The 15,432-nt window shown below is 57.9% G+C and overlaps 1 protein-coding gene across 1 annotated transcript; it reads right to left on the bottom strand.

Moving 5' to 3' along the window:
- Positions 1-211: 211 nt before the first annotated feature.
- On the bottom strand, positions 212-11,668 carry LOC123350065 (cytochrome P450 2G1-like). Its single transcript, XM_044988417.1, has 9 exons — positions 11,191-11,668; positions 9,414-9,576; positions 6,462-6,611; positions 5,809-5,969; positions 4,473-4,649; positions 3,544-3,685; positions 2,090-2,277; positions 1,074-1,215; positions 212-856 (listed from the first exon to the last, which is right to left on the bottom strand). Exons 1-9 carry the CDS (start codon positions 11,368-11,370, stop codon positions 675-677), a joined length of 1,485 nt encoding a protein of 494 aa, XP_044844352.1. The 5' UTR covers positions 11,371-11,668; the 3' UTR covers positions 212-674.
- Between the last annotated feature and the right edge of the window lie 3,764 nt (positions 11,669-15,432).

The following is a 15,432-nucleotide window of genomic DNA, read 5'->3' as shown; positions in this document are numbered from 1 at the left end:
ATGCGGGAGTGTTTGCAGGATTGGGACCCAGGTATATGGCAGAGAGAGGGAAAGAACCCAGGAGTCCTGACACCTACTTCCTTCCCAGAGCCAGCAATTCTGAGGATTTCTAGCTCTAGGAAAGTAGCAGGGGATCTAGTGGTTAGAGCAGGGGCGTAGGTGTAAGGACTCCTGGGTTCTTTTACTGCCTCTGCCATATACTTGGGTCCCAATCCTACAGACTCTCATGATCACAACGTCCCAATCCTCTCCTCTAATAAGCCACACTCCCGAGCCCCACCACCTAAGCCAGGAATGGAACCCAGGCATCCTGACTACCAGGTGCTTGCTATAACCACTAGACCACACTCTTTCAAAGGTGAGAACAGAACCCCCCGAGTCATGCCCCGAGTCCTGCGCGTCAACCACTAAGCCATGAACATTCCCCATCCGAGGGCTCTCTCCATACCAGAACTGTACATGGCTTCAGGGATATCTTGGCATTAAAAAGAAAAAACATGAGTGAACGCCTGCGGTAACTTGTCCAGGAATGTGCAGCGTCAAGACCTGCAAATGAGATTGTACCATGGAAAAGCTTCCTCATTGACACAGGTCCAGCCTTGGGGCCATCACACGCTTACCCTGTTTGTTTCACGATCAGGAACTGCTCTCCTGGCATGTCCGCTGACGACTCCTCAGCGTGGGAGGGCACAGACCCTGTACTCAGGAGGTATGTTCCAAAACCCACTCGCTTTTGGGGTGAGGTCAATGTCCTGGGGGTCGATGGGCGACTGCAAGGTGAACCGCTGCAGGACGGAGGTAAAGACCAGGAAGAGCTCCATGCGGGCCAGACCCTCACCCAGACACACCCGCTTCCCTAGGGGAACAAAGGCAAGTAAAGGAATCCTGGCTGACTGTCCCGGAGATTGAACAAGACACCCCGTCCCTTCCATGCACAGACCTCAGCACCCTGCAGCGAGTTAAACCTTACCACAGTCATGCCCACGCTCCCCCAACTTAGCCTTCAAGGAGTTCATTTGTTAGGCATGAGGCCTGATCTGTGGGGGCTGGGGAAGGGGGAGCTGTGCTGGTACCTGAGGAAAAAGCCACAAAAGCCTGGTTCTTCTTAAAGCCGCCATTCTCATCCAAGAAATTCCCAGGGTCGAAGCGTTCTGGGTCGCTGAAGTGTCTGGGGTCCCGGAGGGCGGAGCCCAGCACGCAGAAAACATCTGTTCCCTGGTAAGAGAGGTGGGTCTGGTTGTTTGGCTATTGCAGCGAGAGTTTCCTCATCAGTTTCAATCTATTTTAGCCATGGCACCCGTGTGAGTGTTTGCAGGATTGGGACCCACGTATACAGCGGAGGCAGGGAAAGAACCCAGGAGTCCTGACACCTAGTCCTCTGCTGTAACTGCTAGGCTGTCACTCCCTTCCACAAAGCAAACCTGCTTTACCTTCTCCCCATGAGCCGGAGTCAGCAGTGCAGCCCCATAGAGTATGGGCACGTGGCTTGTACAAAGCGGCTAGCCAGGCGCGAGGTGCTTGGTTTGCAATCAGAGCTCTCCTTCGCCTCCGTGCACTGCCAGCCACACCCAGCCCGTCAGGAATTGCACCCCCGGGTCTCCCCAGGCCAGGTCCTGACCCCTCTCCTCTGAGCCACATCACAGCTGTGAATTATGGAGAAATGGCGCCTCTTAGTGGTTGGGGAAATCCCAACACCCCAGCCTGATTGTCCCACCCACGGAAACAGAGATTTGTTGTGATCTTTTAGCGAAAGAAAGAGAGGCCGATGGAGATCCAGGCCGCCAATGCCCGAGAGCGCCCCTGTAACTGTATTTCACATGTGTGCACATGCACATAGTTCCTCTTGTCCTGAGCAAGCCCACTTGAAAATCATCTTATCCTGGTGTCTGTTCAAAGCCACGTTTTGAATGCAGCTGTCTCTGGGGTGCAGGGCGATAGCTAAGCAGAGTGTAACGCGAGGAGAGGGAAACAGAAATGTTCACGGACGCTACGGAAAGCTCCCATAAAGGGTGGCTGCCGGGTGTGTGTGTGTGTTTGTTGTATTTTAAAACGTAAACGGGGCGTTCACACTAAGCTCTGGACTCGGTACCTTGGGGAGCATGTACCCGCGGAACTGAGTGTCTCGGATCACTGCATGTGGAATCCCCAGCGGGATGATGTTGCTGAATCGCTGGATCTCGTGTATCACGGCGTGGGTGTAGGGCATCCGGCTTCGGTCCTCAGCAGCGGGGCTGCGGTTCCGGCCGATGACACCATCGATTTCCTGATGCACCTTTTCTGTTGAGACATCAGCGGAAGGCACGTTACGGGCACAGGGAGCATGTGGCAGGAAACACCCCAGCAAAGTTGTGGTCTAGGGGCAGGTCACGGTATCTGCCCCGCTGCTGCCTGAACCGTTCTTATTAGTATTTCGGTAGCACCGAGAGGCCCTGGCTGAGACAAGGGTCCCGTTGTACGTACTCATGGTAAGACCGTTGCTGCCTGAAAGAGCTTAAAATCTCAGTAGACAAGACACAAAGGAGTACCACCCCTGTTTGACAGGCGGAGAACTAACCAGCATGGACTTAGTGACTGAGGGCAGTTCACGCAAGGGTCTAGTGAATTAACCACAAAGTCCACCCCATCCGTGAGAGCCGGGGTGGGGTGGGGCTGGGGTGCTCCAGATTCCAACCCAGCCCCCGCCCCAGCTCCACTCTTATATACAGCAGAAGAGTTTCTTAAAAGCCAATGCTTTCATTACAGAGGCGAAAGCAGGGGTAGGCAACCTATGGCACTGGTGCCGAAGGCGGCACGCAAGCTGATTTTCAGTGGCACTGACACTGCCTGGGTCCTGGCCACCGGTCCAGGGGACTCTGGATTTTAATTTAATTTTAAATGAAGCTTCTTAAGCATTTTAAAAACCTTATTTACTTTATATACAACAATAATTTAGTTCTATATTATAGACTTATAGAAAGAGACCTTCTAAAAACGCTAAAATGTATGACTGGCACGTGAAACCTTAACTTAGAGTGACTAAATGAAGACTCGGCTCCCCACTGCTGAAAGGCTGCCGACCCCTGGGCTAAAGACAGCGAAAGAGGACAGACAAGGGCTCTGGATTTGCTCTCTGGTCCACGCGGTCTCCATCCCGATTGGCACAGTTGGAGTAACAGCTGGTAGCAAAACAGTGGCAACTGGAATATCCATTTTGTGGGCAATTTGGTGATTTCAAAATTGGTTTCCATTCCAAAATGGAACCACCAGAGCCACAAAAGAATGTAGGAATTTCCTGGCAAAAATAATGCCAAAAAAAAATCATTTTGGGTCAAAACCCTTTGGTTTCGATTCTGAACATTTTCATTTCATTCTGAGTTGTAATCATATAAAGTTAAGAAAAATCGAGATGAATAGTTGGAATATTTTGCTCCAAACCTGTTGAAGTGGGACACGGCTGCTTACTGAACACTTCCTTCTGATCTCTCTTTTCTAAACGCAGGGTTGTGGAAATAGAGGGGAAGAAACCCATTCTGTCAGAAACCTTTAACCAGCCCTACGACTTACCTTGTACCTCTGGGTACTTCATCAGGAGCAGGAACCCATATCGCAAGGTGGCGCTCACCATCTCCGTCCCACCGAAAAACAAGTGGACTACGCTCAGCGTCAGGTTCTTTGTGTGGAATTCACTCTGTGGATTTTGCTTTTCCTTGAAAGAGGAAATAAAAAAACCCCCAAAAATCTCATAGCTGATGATACTCAAACAGCAGGGTGACAAACAGGAGAGAAATATTTGCACCACCAGAATTCATGGCTGAGGTCTCTGGTTTCACGGCCAGACCAATACACTTGTGAGTTAACCTGAAAAACTCATGAGGACGTTAATTTGATCTTTCAATATTTCTAACGTAGTATTTTGACTCAACAAGCAGCCTTAAAGCCTCAGATCAAATACCCGAGATCAAAGGATGGAGGCTGCTTGAATGCACACAGCATTGCCTGGGTGTGCACATCTCTCGCGGGTGCTGTCTTGTGAGCGTGAAGGGGTTGCAATGCCGTTGCTTGAGCACGTGGATAATTTGCATAGGAAACGCTGTCTGGTAACCATGGGCCTGACCCTCCAGTGCCCTGCACCTGGCGGGGCTGTTTGCCTTGGAACGAGTCGAGCGGGTCTAAGTCACGTTGCACTGGGGGTAAATGACTGCCCTGGGTGCAGGGCAGCGGAGAATCGGGGCCAGTGCGTTGAACTCCTGCCCCTGGAAAGCGACACCAGGGAGTTATGGACTGCCCGTCACTTGCGATATTCCTCAAGGGAAAGGAAAGCCAGGGCTTGGCCGGGATGAAGATAAAGGGGATTCTTTCCACGGGCCGTTGGTCGCAGACAGATGTGGTGATGCTCTCTGACTCTGTGGTTCCCAGCCTATGCGAAGGAACATCCCAGAGTCCACTGAAGACCCCCTCCCTAAAATACCGCCCTGGCCCCCACAGCTCTGTACCTCTTCCATCTTGATGAGGAAGGCGTCAATGTAATCCCGGGGAGAGCCAGGATCCAAGGTCTTCTGGTTCCTCTGCACCCGCTCGGTGACGAAGTTGTGCAGCACCTCGACGTGCTGAAGAATCCGGTTGTGGGGGCCGGGTACGAAGCGCATGATGCCTGGAAACATCTCGTAGAGCTGCAGGGGGAAGGTGGGAGAGACGTGGAAAGCTCCATTAGCAGCGCGGAGAAGCAGTGGGTGGTCACTCGTGAGCCGCCCCGACTGGATGTCACGTGAGAACGGGCGGCGCAGGCAGCCAGCTGACCTCCGTCTCGCTGCTCCCATGGCTGGCTCAGGGCAGCCCAGAAGCAGCAGCAAGTGGCGAGGACAGGGCTGCCATCCCCAAGCATTCGGAAATCATGAGATTTTAAAAGAAGATTAATGACGGCTTTGGAGAGCATTCCGTGGGCCGGCTGCTCGTCGCCGCGCCTTCACGCTCTTCTCGGCACACACGAGGGCAAACTCACGTGAGAAAAAAAAGCGGCGGGCTACGAGTCTGCCCCAGAACCCGTGACTCCAGGAGCTGGGGCTTTTAGAACAGACACCAGAGCCCCAGCGGATGGTGATAGAATCGCCAGCGGGGGCCAGCCCTGGAATCCCTGCCTGCGTCGTTGGTTCTGGGCTGGGAGGAACCCTGCTTCTGCCCCTCCGAGACATCCCACCTGCTCGGCTGGGATCCAACAGTCTGATTTTGCGAGTTGCTGGCCGGGCCCGGTTTCTGTGCCAGGCCTGGATGGAGTTAGTCACATGTGTGCGCTCCAGATCCGACAGGCTGGCTGCTCCGCACCCCAAAGGCACAGGCATGAAGCTCTGCCGCAGTCAGGCTTCCTGGACCACGCCTACACCCAGGAGCCCACTGGCTTGGGGTCAGACTGGGCCCCAGGAGGGCTCAAGGGACGAGGGATGAGCCTGGGGGGGACGCCAGCAGCTGTGAAGTTCGCTGCCCTCAGTAGCAGGTGTCTGGTGGTGCACTTGGGCCACTGGGAGGGATAAGGCCTTGGCATTTGTGTAGGTCCGAGCCCCGGCTGAAGGCTTCCATCCTACTGCAGGAGGGTGGGGAGCGGTCAGGGATGAAGGGCCAGATCTGCAAAGATGCAGACAGGCACCCAACTCACACTGGGGGCGGGGTGCCTAGCGTACTTAGGAGCATCTTTAGGCACCTAAATACCTTGGAAAATCCAGCCTGGATTCCTAGCTCCCTCCCTGCTCTCCTTCCAAGGATCCCTTCGCTTGCTGCCACTCCAGGACCTGTCCCAGGCTGCACAGACCCCCCGCGGCCCCAGCAAGCAGCACCCACCTGCGTCCAGGGGCTGGTCAGCTCCAGGAAGAGGCTCTGGATGACGTCGAGTAAGCTCAGGAAGGTCTGGTCCTGGTGGTCGAAGCGGAGCCCGAAGGCGATGGAGGAGATCACATTGCCGACGGTGTGGCTGAGGGGGCGGCTGGGGTCGAAGGGAGAACCTAGGGTGGCAGAACAGACTGCGCTGAGCCACCGGGAACTCCGGGAGCGGCAGGAAGGGGAATATCCCTAGCCGATCGGAGCCGCCCGGGGTTAATGCTTCACCGCGAGGGGCACCGAAGTGTGGGGACGGGCCGCGCCCCCTCCTCGGCGCCAAGCTGGGACCAGGGGGATTTTTCATCCTTTTCCAACTCTTGGGAGATAGAAACTGAAATCTCTCGATGCACAAACTTGCCCCCGTTCCGCTCCCCAGGTGACCCCCTCTGCTCTGGAGCTGAGGAGGCCGACGGCTGGGCAGCTGATGGGCACCCAAGGCACGAGGTGAGGGAGAGGCCGGGAGAGGAACAGGGCCCAGCAGGCCCGGCTCTACGGGCCAGGTTTTCAGAAAAGCTCAACACCGGGAGTCTCCAGCGAGAGCAACAGAGACCCCCTGCCCCTCCTCCGCGTGTGGAGAACCTAGACCCTCCGTCAGCCCCAACGCAGCAGACACAAACCGTTGGTCTTCCTGATCTCCTCCACCAGACACCGAGCTTCCTCCGTGATCCTTTCTTGGAGGCTGCTTTTCCCCATCCCCAGACTCCGCAGGGTGGCGAGAGAGAACTGGCGGAGCTGCTTCCACCGCTCGCCGTTCGCTAAGATGACCCCTGAGGACGAGAGAGGGAAACAGACGGGGCGGAGGGACCAATGACAACCAGCCAGCGAGAGAACGGAGGGGTGTCAGCAAGAACATGCTTGTGAACGGAAAATGAAGTGGACCAGTGGGATGGTCAAACTGGGTTGGACCCTTCAAACTCATTATTCTCGAATGCTGCTGTTGCAAAACAGGCCCAGTTCTGCTAACTGCTGCATCCGGTGAAACCGGCTGAACGCTGCTTAGGAACCCCCCAGGGCATCTCGCTGGCTTTCCTGGCATCCGACACATTCTTCTAACCCAGCGGGTAAGTTCTCATCACGCAGTTTGACTCTGTCTTTGCATCTTCCCGCTCCTGAATGTTGATCTCCAGCGTTAGGAGACACAGCGAGTCTAGACATGGTGGGTCCAGGCTGGGACATGCTAACTGTGTGGAAGGAGTTATTCCCGAGCTGGGAGGTGTTTGGAGAACAGCCACAGGCATGATCGGGGCAGACACCGACCCAGGAGAAACGTTAAAGGAGCTACAGGAAGACTGGCCTTATAGTTAAGGTGCCGGTCTAGCTTCGGGGGCCGATTTTGCCACCAGCCCCCCTGTCTGCTGTAGAATCCCCATTTCCCAGACGAGTAACTGAAGTACTTACAGGGGAAGTGACTCACACATAAGCACTTCGGTTTCTCATGCGTAAAATGCAAATCCAGCTACGCACCCACCTCCCGGGGTGCACTGGGGATCAGCTCTGTGAGAAGCTCTCGGGAGGGCGGCCGTGTGAGGCCTTCCGGAGACTAACCTGCGTCGCGTGGCCCAGGGGAGACAACGGGGATCAGAAGGGTGACGAGCCGCGGTCGAGCATGAAGCCCAGGGGTTCTAACGGGGAGCCCTGGGCTGAAATCGTGGGAACGTTATGGGGCAAAGCCCAGGTGAATGCACTTTAGGAAGGAACAGAGGATGAACTGGGTGGGACTCCATGGCCACTGATTATGGTTGCCCAGCATGAGATCCCTGGGGTCTGAATTTAAAGAGGTGCTCAGCACCAGCAGCTTCCATCGCCCCCACTTGAAGTTGTGGGTGCGGCACCTCTGAGCCCCCCAAAACCAAGCCCCGCAATACCACTGGCTCCTTCTGATGGTCTTGGCCCCTGATTCCGGGTGGCTCTCGGGGGAAGTTGGATAGTTCCCCAGGGGACCTCTGGCATTTATTATCTGTCACTTCCTCCCAGCCCCGTGACACCCACCCCAATAAGGGAGGACGGGCCAATGGCAAAGAGATCCAGAAGTGAATCCCACGTGAGCCCCAAAGCTCGGTGCTTGCGGCGTAGGGTTGCCCAGTCGAAAAGAGACGCTGGTGGCTCCGGTCAGCACGGCCGGCTGGCCGTTCAAAGTCTGGTCGGCAGCGCAGCAGGGGCCTGGGGCTAAGGCAGGCTCCCTGCCTGCCCTACCTTCGCGCGGAAGCAGCTGCCAGGTGCTTGTGGCCCCTAGGCACATGGGCTGCCAGGGAGGCTCCATGTGCTGCCCCCGCCCCTAGTGCCGGCTCCGCTGCTCCCATTGGCTGGGAACCGTGACCAATGGGAGCTGTGGGGGCGGTGCCTCTGGGCGCGAGGGCAGTGCATGGAGCCTCCCGGGCCCTCCGGCGTCTAGGGCAGCGGTTCTCAAACTGTGGGTCGCGACCCTGTTTTAATGGGGTCACCAGGGCTGGTTTAGACTTGCTGGGGACACTGGCCAGGGCTGAAGCTGAAGCTCAGGGCTCAGGTTACAGCTCCCCGCCTGGGGGTGAAGCCCTTGGACCTTGGTCCCACTCCTGGGGTCAGGAAGTAACTTTTGTTGTCAGAAGGGGGTCGTGGTGCAATGAAGTTTGAGACCCCCTGGGCGAGGGGCTACAGGGACCTGGCGGCCACTTCCTGGGAGCCACGGTAAGTGCTGCCAGGACCCTGCACCCCAAACCTCCTCCTGCACCGCAACCCCCTGCCCCAGCCCTGAGCCCCCTCCCGCACCCAAACTCCCTCCCGGAGCCCCCCCCATGCCCCAACCCCCTGCCCCAGCCCTGAGCCCCCTCCCGCACCCAAACTCCCTCCCGGAGCCCCCCCCCTGCCCCAACCCCCTGCCCCAGCCCTGAGCCCCCTCCCGCACCCAAACTCCCTCCCGGAGCCCCCCCCATGCCCCAACCCCCTGCCCCAGCCCTGAGCCCCCTCCCACACCCAAACTCCCTCCCGGAGCCCCCCCCCCATGCCCCAACCCCCTGCCCCAGCTCCCCCTGCACCCCAAACCCCTCATCCCAGTCCCACCCCCGAGTCTGCACTCACAGCCAGAGTCCTCACCCCCCTGGTGAGTGTGGGTGGGGGGAATGGAGTGAGCAGGGGCAGGGCCTTGGGGCAGGGGAGGGGATGGGGGCGGGGCCTTGGGGAAGGGGAGGGGACGGGGCGGGGCCTTGGGGCAGGGGTGGGGAAGGAGTGTTCGGCTTTGTGCAGTTAGAAAGTTTTGAAATGTGTCTTTGTTCCAAGCCCTTTGGAAACCTGTCACCAAAAAACCCGCCAGCCAGACACAAGGAAACGTGTGCGAGCGAGTGCCCGTGACCCCCAAATAGCCCCACGGGGGGGGTGGGGTGCTCCCCTGGGTCGTGCCGGAGCCAGCGTCTCGTCCCTGCTCTGCCCGATTGGAGCAGCGAGGTGAACCCAGACGAGGGCCGTATTCCCGACCGGCTGGTGAGCTGGGTAGAGGGCGGGACGATGCTTCGGCAAGGTTCGGGGGCTGACAACCATCCACAAAGAGGAACGCGATGGCTGCCCAGGTTGCAACCCAGTTCCGCCCTCCCGCTCACCATAACCGTGGAAGATCCTGTCCAACGTGGGCATGCCTCCTCGGCCGCTGAACTCCTCGGCGTGATCCACCAGGGCCTCCTTCACCGCCTCGTGCCCGCACAGCACCACCACCCGCCGGGAGCCCAGGAGCACCGAGAACACCGGGCCGTACTTCTCCCGCAGCTGCAAGGGGAAGGAGTGTCAATGGGAAGAAGGAAAGAACAGACGCTGCCCCGACGAGGGAGGCAGACGGGTCTAGAGGAAGGATGTGAGGCTCAATATCCCTTGTGAAAACTTCCCCCCTTCCTAGTCCAGGGAGGCCCTTTGGGAATCAGCGAAAGCGACGGCTGAGGATTTGGCACCTACATTTTTCCCCGGGGTGACTCAGCGACCCTGCGTGATTCTCTTTTCATTCCTGTGACGCGCCCCTGGCCCAGTTATCACCGGGCTGGGTGTGATGCGAAAACCTGCCTAGATTACACAACAATACGATTTTGTCTGTGCATTTATCAAACGTATCACACCACCGAGAGGCCGATTGCTCACGGGGCAGTCAGGTGGGAAGTGGAATTATGGTTCTTGCTTCATTCTCCACAGAAGAATATACGTAGAAAAAGCTTTTAACGAGGGAACGGCACTCGCTCAGCGGGGCTCAAACCTCGACCGCTGTTAGCCAGTGGCTGAGCTCCCTGGGGCTTGGAAAGGGCTGGGAGAATTGGACTCACGGCAGGCTCCTGGCTTCACCCGCCTGGAGAACAATGGGCCCTTTCGAGAGAGGGCAACTCTGTGCGAGCTTTTCTGACGCTCTGACGCATCAGCCTCGGTTGACAAACTGACGTTCAGTTGTGAAAAACGGCAAAAAGTGACTGTTCATCGTATTCCCCGCCCAAACACGCTGCTTGTTGCACCAGATCGTCTCAGCTGGCCGGGCAGGTGGGGGGAACCGAAGGCCAGGAGGCAGAGGGGAAAACAGATACCCACTCCGGGGGGCTGCTTTGCACTTCTCTGACAATACAAACCATCCCTAAATAGCAGCTCTGGCCGCTTCTCGCTGCTCCGGAGGGTGAGAGCAGTGAGCACATACCAGCGGATCTGACCCTTCAACTCCATTACAAGACTGAAGATTGATCACTGATATCTTCCAAAATATCCCATGGTAACTAACGTCCGCACTCAGCTTCTCGTTTACTGCCGATGTCGGGCATTACTAAGTGAAACACACACACGGGGACACTCCCAGACAACGACTCCGTGAAGATGGAATTACGGTTGAGAAAACACCAGTAAAATACATGATATAGGGAAATTGCAACTAGCCCCTAACAACGCATTATAAACCCAGGAAATTCAGCGTTAACGTAACTCTGTCTTGGGACAAAATAAGTGGGAAAAATGTCTAATGTGCGTGTAAAAATCTGCTTCATCTTTGCTCACAAACACTGAACTTAATCATACGTGTTTTGGGGGGTGTCAAAGTACAGAGTTAAGGTTATTTAACATGTTCAGATTTCTTTGAAGTGTAACCTGAATTGGGTTTATAATGGTCGGTTGTAGGAAAATTCTTTTACCCTAAGGTTAGGCTGACCGGACAGCAAGTGTAAAAAATCAGGGCAGGGGGTGGGGGGTAATAGGAGCCTATATGAGAAAAAGACCCTGAAATCGGGACTGTCCCTATAAAATGGGGACATCTGGTCACACTGCCTGAGGTACAGGTGAGGACTCTGAACCTCAGCTCCTCGCCTGTAGCTTTTCCCTGGGAATATCCAAAGGGTTGATTTTCACGTGCCGCTGACTTACCGCCATCAGCGAGGTGAACAGGTCCCCCCCGCTCAGCTGCAGCACGTTGCCCAGAAGCGGCAGAGGCGTCGGTCCGGGGGGAAATTTGCTGCTTTCCTGCTGCCGTTTCCAGTCCCAGAGGAGAGCCAGGCACAGAACACCAGCAGCCAGGACAAGAGTGGCTGCTCCCCCCAGCTCCATCGCGCCAGCCACCCGTGGGCCAGGAGCAGCCGGAGCGTCAGACGTAGGTTCCAGGATCTGAATCTCGTGGCACCTGGCAAGGATGATCTAGTTCACCTGATGTGGGCTGTGTCCGTGTTCCCCAGAGCTGGGCGCAACTCGGAAATTGACAGTCCGGGGGCGGTTTTGCCAGCCAGTCACTGGGGCACTGGCCTTTTTAACGCCTTTGGAATCACGAGGGGATTGGAAAACATCCTGTGTCAAAGCTCTTCTGGGATCCAGGGCCTCGGGGCTGTTCTGTTTGCTTGTTTAAGCCCAGGCCATGTAGCCGAGTCTTATGATCTAGGCAGCAGAGTGATTATCTTCCAAAAAACACCCATGCAAGATAGCTGGGGATGGGCAGCGACCGCCAAAGAACCCACACAGATATTTCTGTGGGTGGGACACTGAGCCGAACGCCGAGCTCCCTCACGCCGCCTCTGCAGTAACAGGTGCAGCTAAGTCTCTGCGTGTCCAGCCGGTGCTAAAAGAGAGAAAGCTGGGCCCTGCTCCAGAAAAGGACACGGGCACCGACGTGTAGGCACCCCGGAGATCCTCCAAGCCCGCTGCTCGGCTGCTGCCTGCAGTCGCCAAGCAAGCGCTGAAGTTTCTAGGAGTACACGGCCAGGCATCCTCTAGCTGGGCGTTCCCGGCCTCGCTTGCCTGCAGCGACTGATGTGGTAGGCGTGTTCCGAGCCCACCTAAACCACATCAAAGGGCCGGAGGAGGAGGCACTCCCCTCGTCACCTGGAGCCCAGCAGCTCCAGCGCTCTGCCAGGATGTGGGCAGCTCCCCTCCCCGCTCTGCCTGGCGTGGGGCGGGGAGGTGAAGTTGGCCCCCCTCCCAGGAGACCCCGGGCTTCATAGATTCATAGAGGTCTTTAAACCACGATTTGAGGACTTCAGTAGCTCAGACACAGGTTAGGGGTTTGTTACAGGAGCGGGTGGGTGAGATTCTGTGGCCTGTGTTTTGCAGGAGGTCAGGCTAGATGACCAGAATGGTCTCTTCTGACCTTAAGTCTATGAATCTATGACCCCCTACCCCCCCCACCCCAGGCACATGGAAAAACTGGATCCCGCGGTGAAGGGGTTTTGAATTCAGGAGCCGGGGCTTTGATTGGCGGTGGGAGTTTTTTGGTGGGCGTGCGTGCAAGCGCAGACCCGGGACAAGCTGCAGCATGACAGGAAGGAGAAGCCAACAGAGCAGCAGGAAAGCCAAACGCAGACGGCCTGAGCAAGCTGGCGGAAAGCGTCCGGTGCTGGGAGTGAGGAAGCTGCCTCCTGTGCTCGGAGAAGCAGGACTTCGAGACTCCATTGTCAACGGCTCCTCCCGGCTGCAACAGCCTGCAGGTCCCCCAAATTCCCCTGGCCGCTTGGGTCAAAACGGCGCAACGAGATTCGGGAGTTGGGGCTCTGAAAACTCCCGTCTCTCTGTGTGCCCCATGGCTGGGCAGCCTTTGTGCCGGCCTCTCTGGAGGAACGAGAGTCGTCTGAGCGCAGTGGCCGTCCCTCCAGGGGCTGGGAGAAGATGCATCCTTCTCTTGTCTGCAGGGAGACATGGGAAGTGAAGGGGAATTCCCCAGGGAGGACAAAGAGACAGATGGCAAAAGCGGATTGTAAAAGGACTGACCCACCAGGGCCAGAACTGGGGGGAGGGGAGAAGGGGGCCATAGCCCCCCCCCTTTTCAACAAAAGAAACATAAGTGCAGAATTCATGTCCCCTGCAGATCCCCCCCAATAATGGAGCATACAGGGGAAGTGCTGCAATTGCACGGTCTGCCCACCAGGGGGTGCTGCGGCACCAGAAGAGAGGACAGCTGAGGTGAGCGCTGAGGGGGGGCGAGGGCTCCAGCTGGGGGCAGGCTCTGGGGTGGGGCTGGGGATGAGGGGCTTGGGGTGCAGGCTGCCCCAGGGCTAGGCAGGGAGAGAGGACTCCCCCGAGCAGCAGCTGGGCTGGGCAGGGGCCCCGGGACGGCGGCTCTCCCCCCGCCCAGGGCCCAGGGCAGGTCCGGGGCTGGGCTGGGTTGGGGCTGGGGCTGGGGGGAGGCATCTCTCCCCGCTGCAGCCCCGAGCGCCTGCGCAGCATAGAGGGAACTTTAGGCCCCGGGAGTTTAAAACCCCCAGGGACCCAGTGGCTGGTTCCTCTCACAGCTCTGGGGAGGGGCCACCGGCGGGACGCCCGACTCGGCTCTTGCTGGGCTCAGGGGGAAGCAGGCGTGTGCAGGAGCGAACCCCACTGACGAGTGCGTAGAGACCCTTCCCACTCGAAACACGAAACAGCCCCGGGGTCCGTGGGGCCGGCCCCCCGCCGGGGCGAACGGGCCGTAGCTCCATTGGGGTCGGTGGGGTGAACGGGCCGTAGCTCCATTGGGCCGTAGCTCCATTGGGACGAGTGCGTAGAGACCCTTCCCACTTGAAACACGAAACAGCCCCGGGGTCCGTGGGGCCGGCCCCCCGCCGGGGCGAACGGGCCGTAGCTCCATTGGGGTCCGTGGGGCCGGCCCCCCGCCGGGGCGAACGGGCCGTAGCTCCATTGGGGTCGGTGGGGCGAACGGGCCGTAGCTCCATTGGGGTCCGTGGGGCCGGCCCCCTGCCGGGGCGAACGGGCCGTAGCTCCATTGGGGTCGGTGGGGCCGGCCCCCGCCGGGGTGAATGGGCCGTAGCTCCATTGGGGTCGGTGGGGCAAATGGGCCATAGCTCCATTGGGGTCCATGGGGTGAATGGGCCGTAGCTCCATTGGGGTAGATGGGGCCGGCCCCCCGCCGGGGTGAACGGGCCGTAGCTCCATTGGGGTCGATGGGGCCGGCCCCCCGCCGGGGCGAACGGGCCGTAGCTCCATTGGGGTCGATGGGGCGGGCCCCCGGCCGGGGCGAATGGCTGTAGTTTTAGTGGGAGTGGCTGGGTCATTACACAAAGTGATCTTTCCCCTACAGCCCATTCACCCAGGCAGGGGGCCGGCCCCACCTTCTTGTCAACTGCTGGAAATGGCCCACCCTGATTAGCAGACAAAAGGGTTTTTCTCCTGCTGATAACAGCAGCACCTTCATTGATTAGTCTCGTTACAGCTGATATGGCAGCCCCCATTGTTTCATGTTCTGTGTGTACACACACCTCTACCCGATATAACGCTGACCTCGGGAGCCAAAGAATCTTACCGCGTTACAGGTGAAACCACGTTATATCGAACGTGCTTTGATCCGCCGGAGTGCGCAGCCCCCCCCCCACCTCCCGGAGCGCTGTGTTACCGCGTTATAGCCGAATCCGGGTTACAGCGGGGCGCGTTATAGCGGGGCGGCGGGGGGGGTGTATCTTCCTACTGTATGTTCCACTCCAGGCATCCCACGAAAGCTTAGGCCCAGATACATTTGCCAGTCTCTGAGGTGCCACAAGGACCCTCGTTGTTTTTGCTGATACAGACAAACACGGCTCCCCTCTGAAGATGTAAAAAGACACTCGGAGCACAACGAAACTGGATTGTATTTCAACCGCTTCTCTTCCCCAAAGGGGAGTCGTCTTCAGACAGACCACGGACACGGCCAGTGTATCTAGCGTGCCTTGCACACACACACACACACACACACACACTAAGGGCTCAGCCCCCCTGCCCCTGCCAGCAGGGATACACACACACACACACACAGAGCAGGGCTCAGTCCCTCCAGCGGGGGCAGTACACACACACACACACACACACACACACACACAGAGCAGGGCTCAGTCCCTCCAGCAGGGGCAGTACACACACACACACACACACACACACAGAGCAGGACTCAGTCCCTCCAGCGGGGGCAGTACACACACACACACACACACACACACAGCAGGGCTCAGTCCCTCCAGCAGGGGCAGTACACACACACACACACACACACACACACACACACACAGCAGGGCTCCGCCCCTCCAGCAGGGGCAGTACACACACACACACACACACACACACACACAGCAGGACTCAGTCCCTCCAGCGGGGGCAGTACACACACACACACACACACACACACACACACACACACACACACACAGCTGGGCTCACACACCC

Source organism: Mauremys mutica, chromosome 15 (genome assembly GCF_020497125.1).
Source record: "Mauremys mutica isolate MM-2020 ecotype Southern chromosome 15, ASM2049712v1, whole genome shotgun sequence".
Taxonomy (NCBI): Eukaryota; Metazoa; Chordata; order Testudines; family Geoemydidae; genus Mauremys; species Mauremys mutica.
Note: the sequence above shows the minus strand (reverse complement) of the source record. Positions and strands in the feature narration are given on the sequence as shown.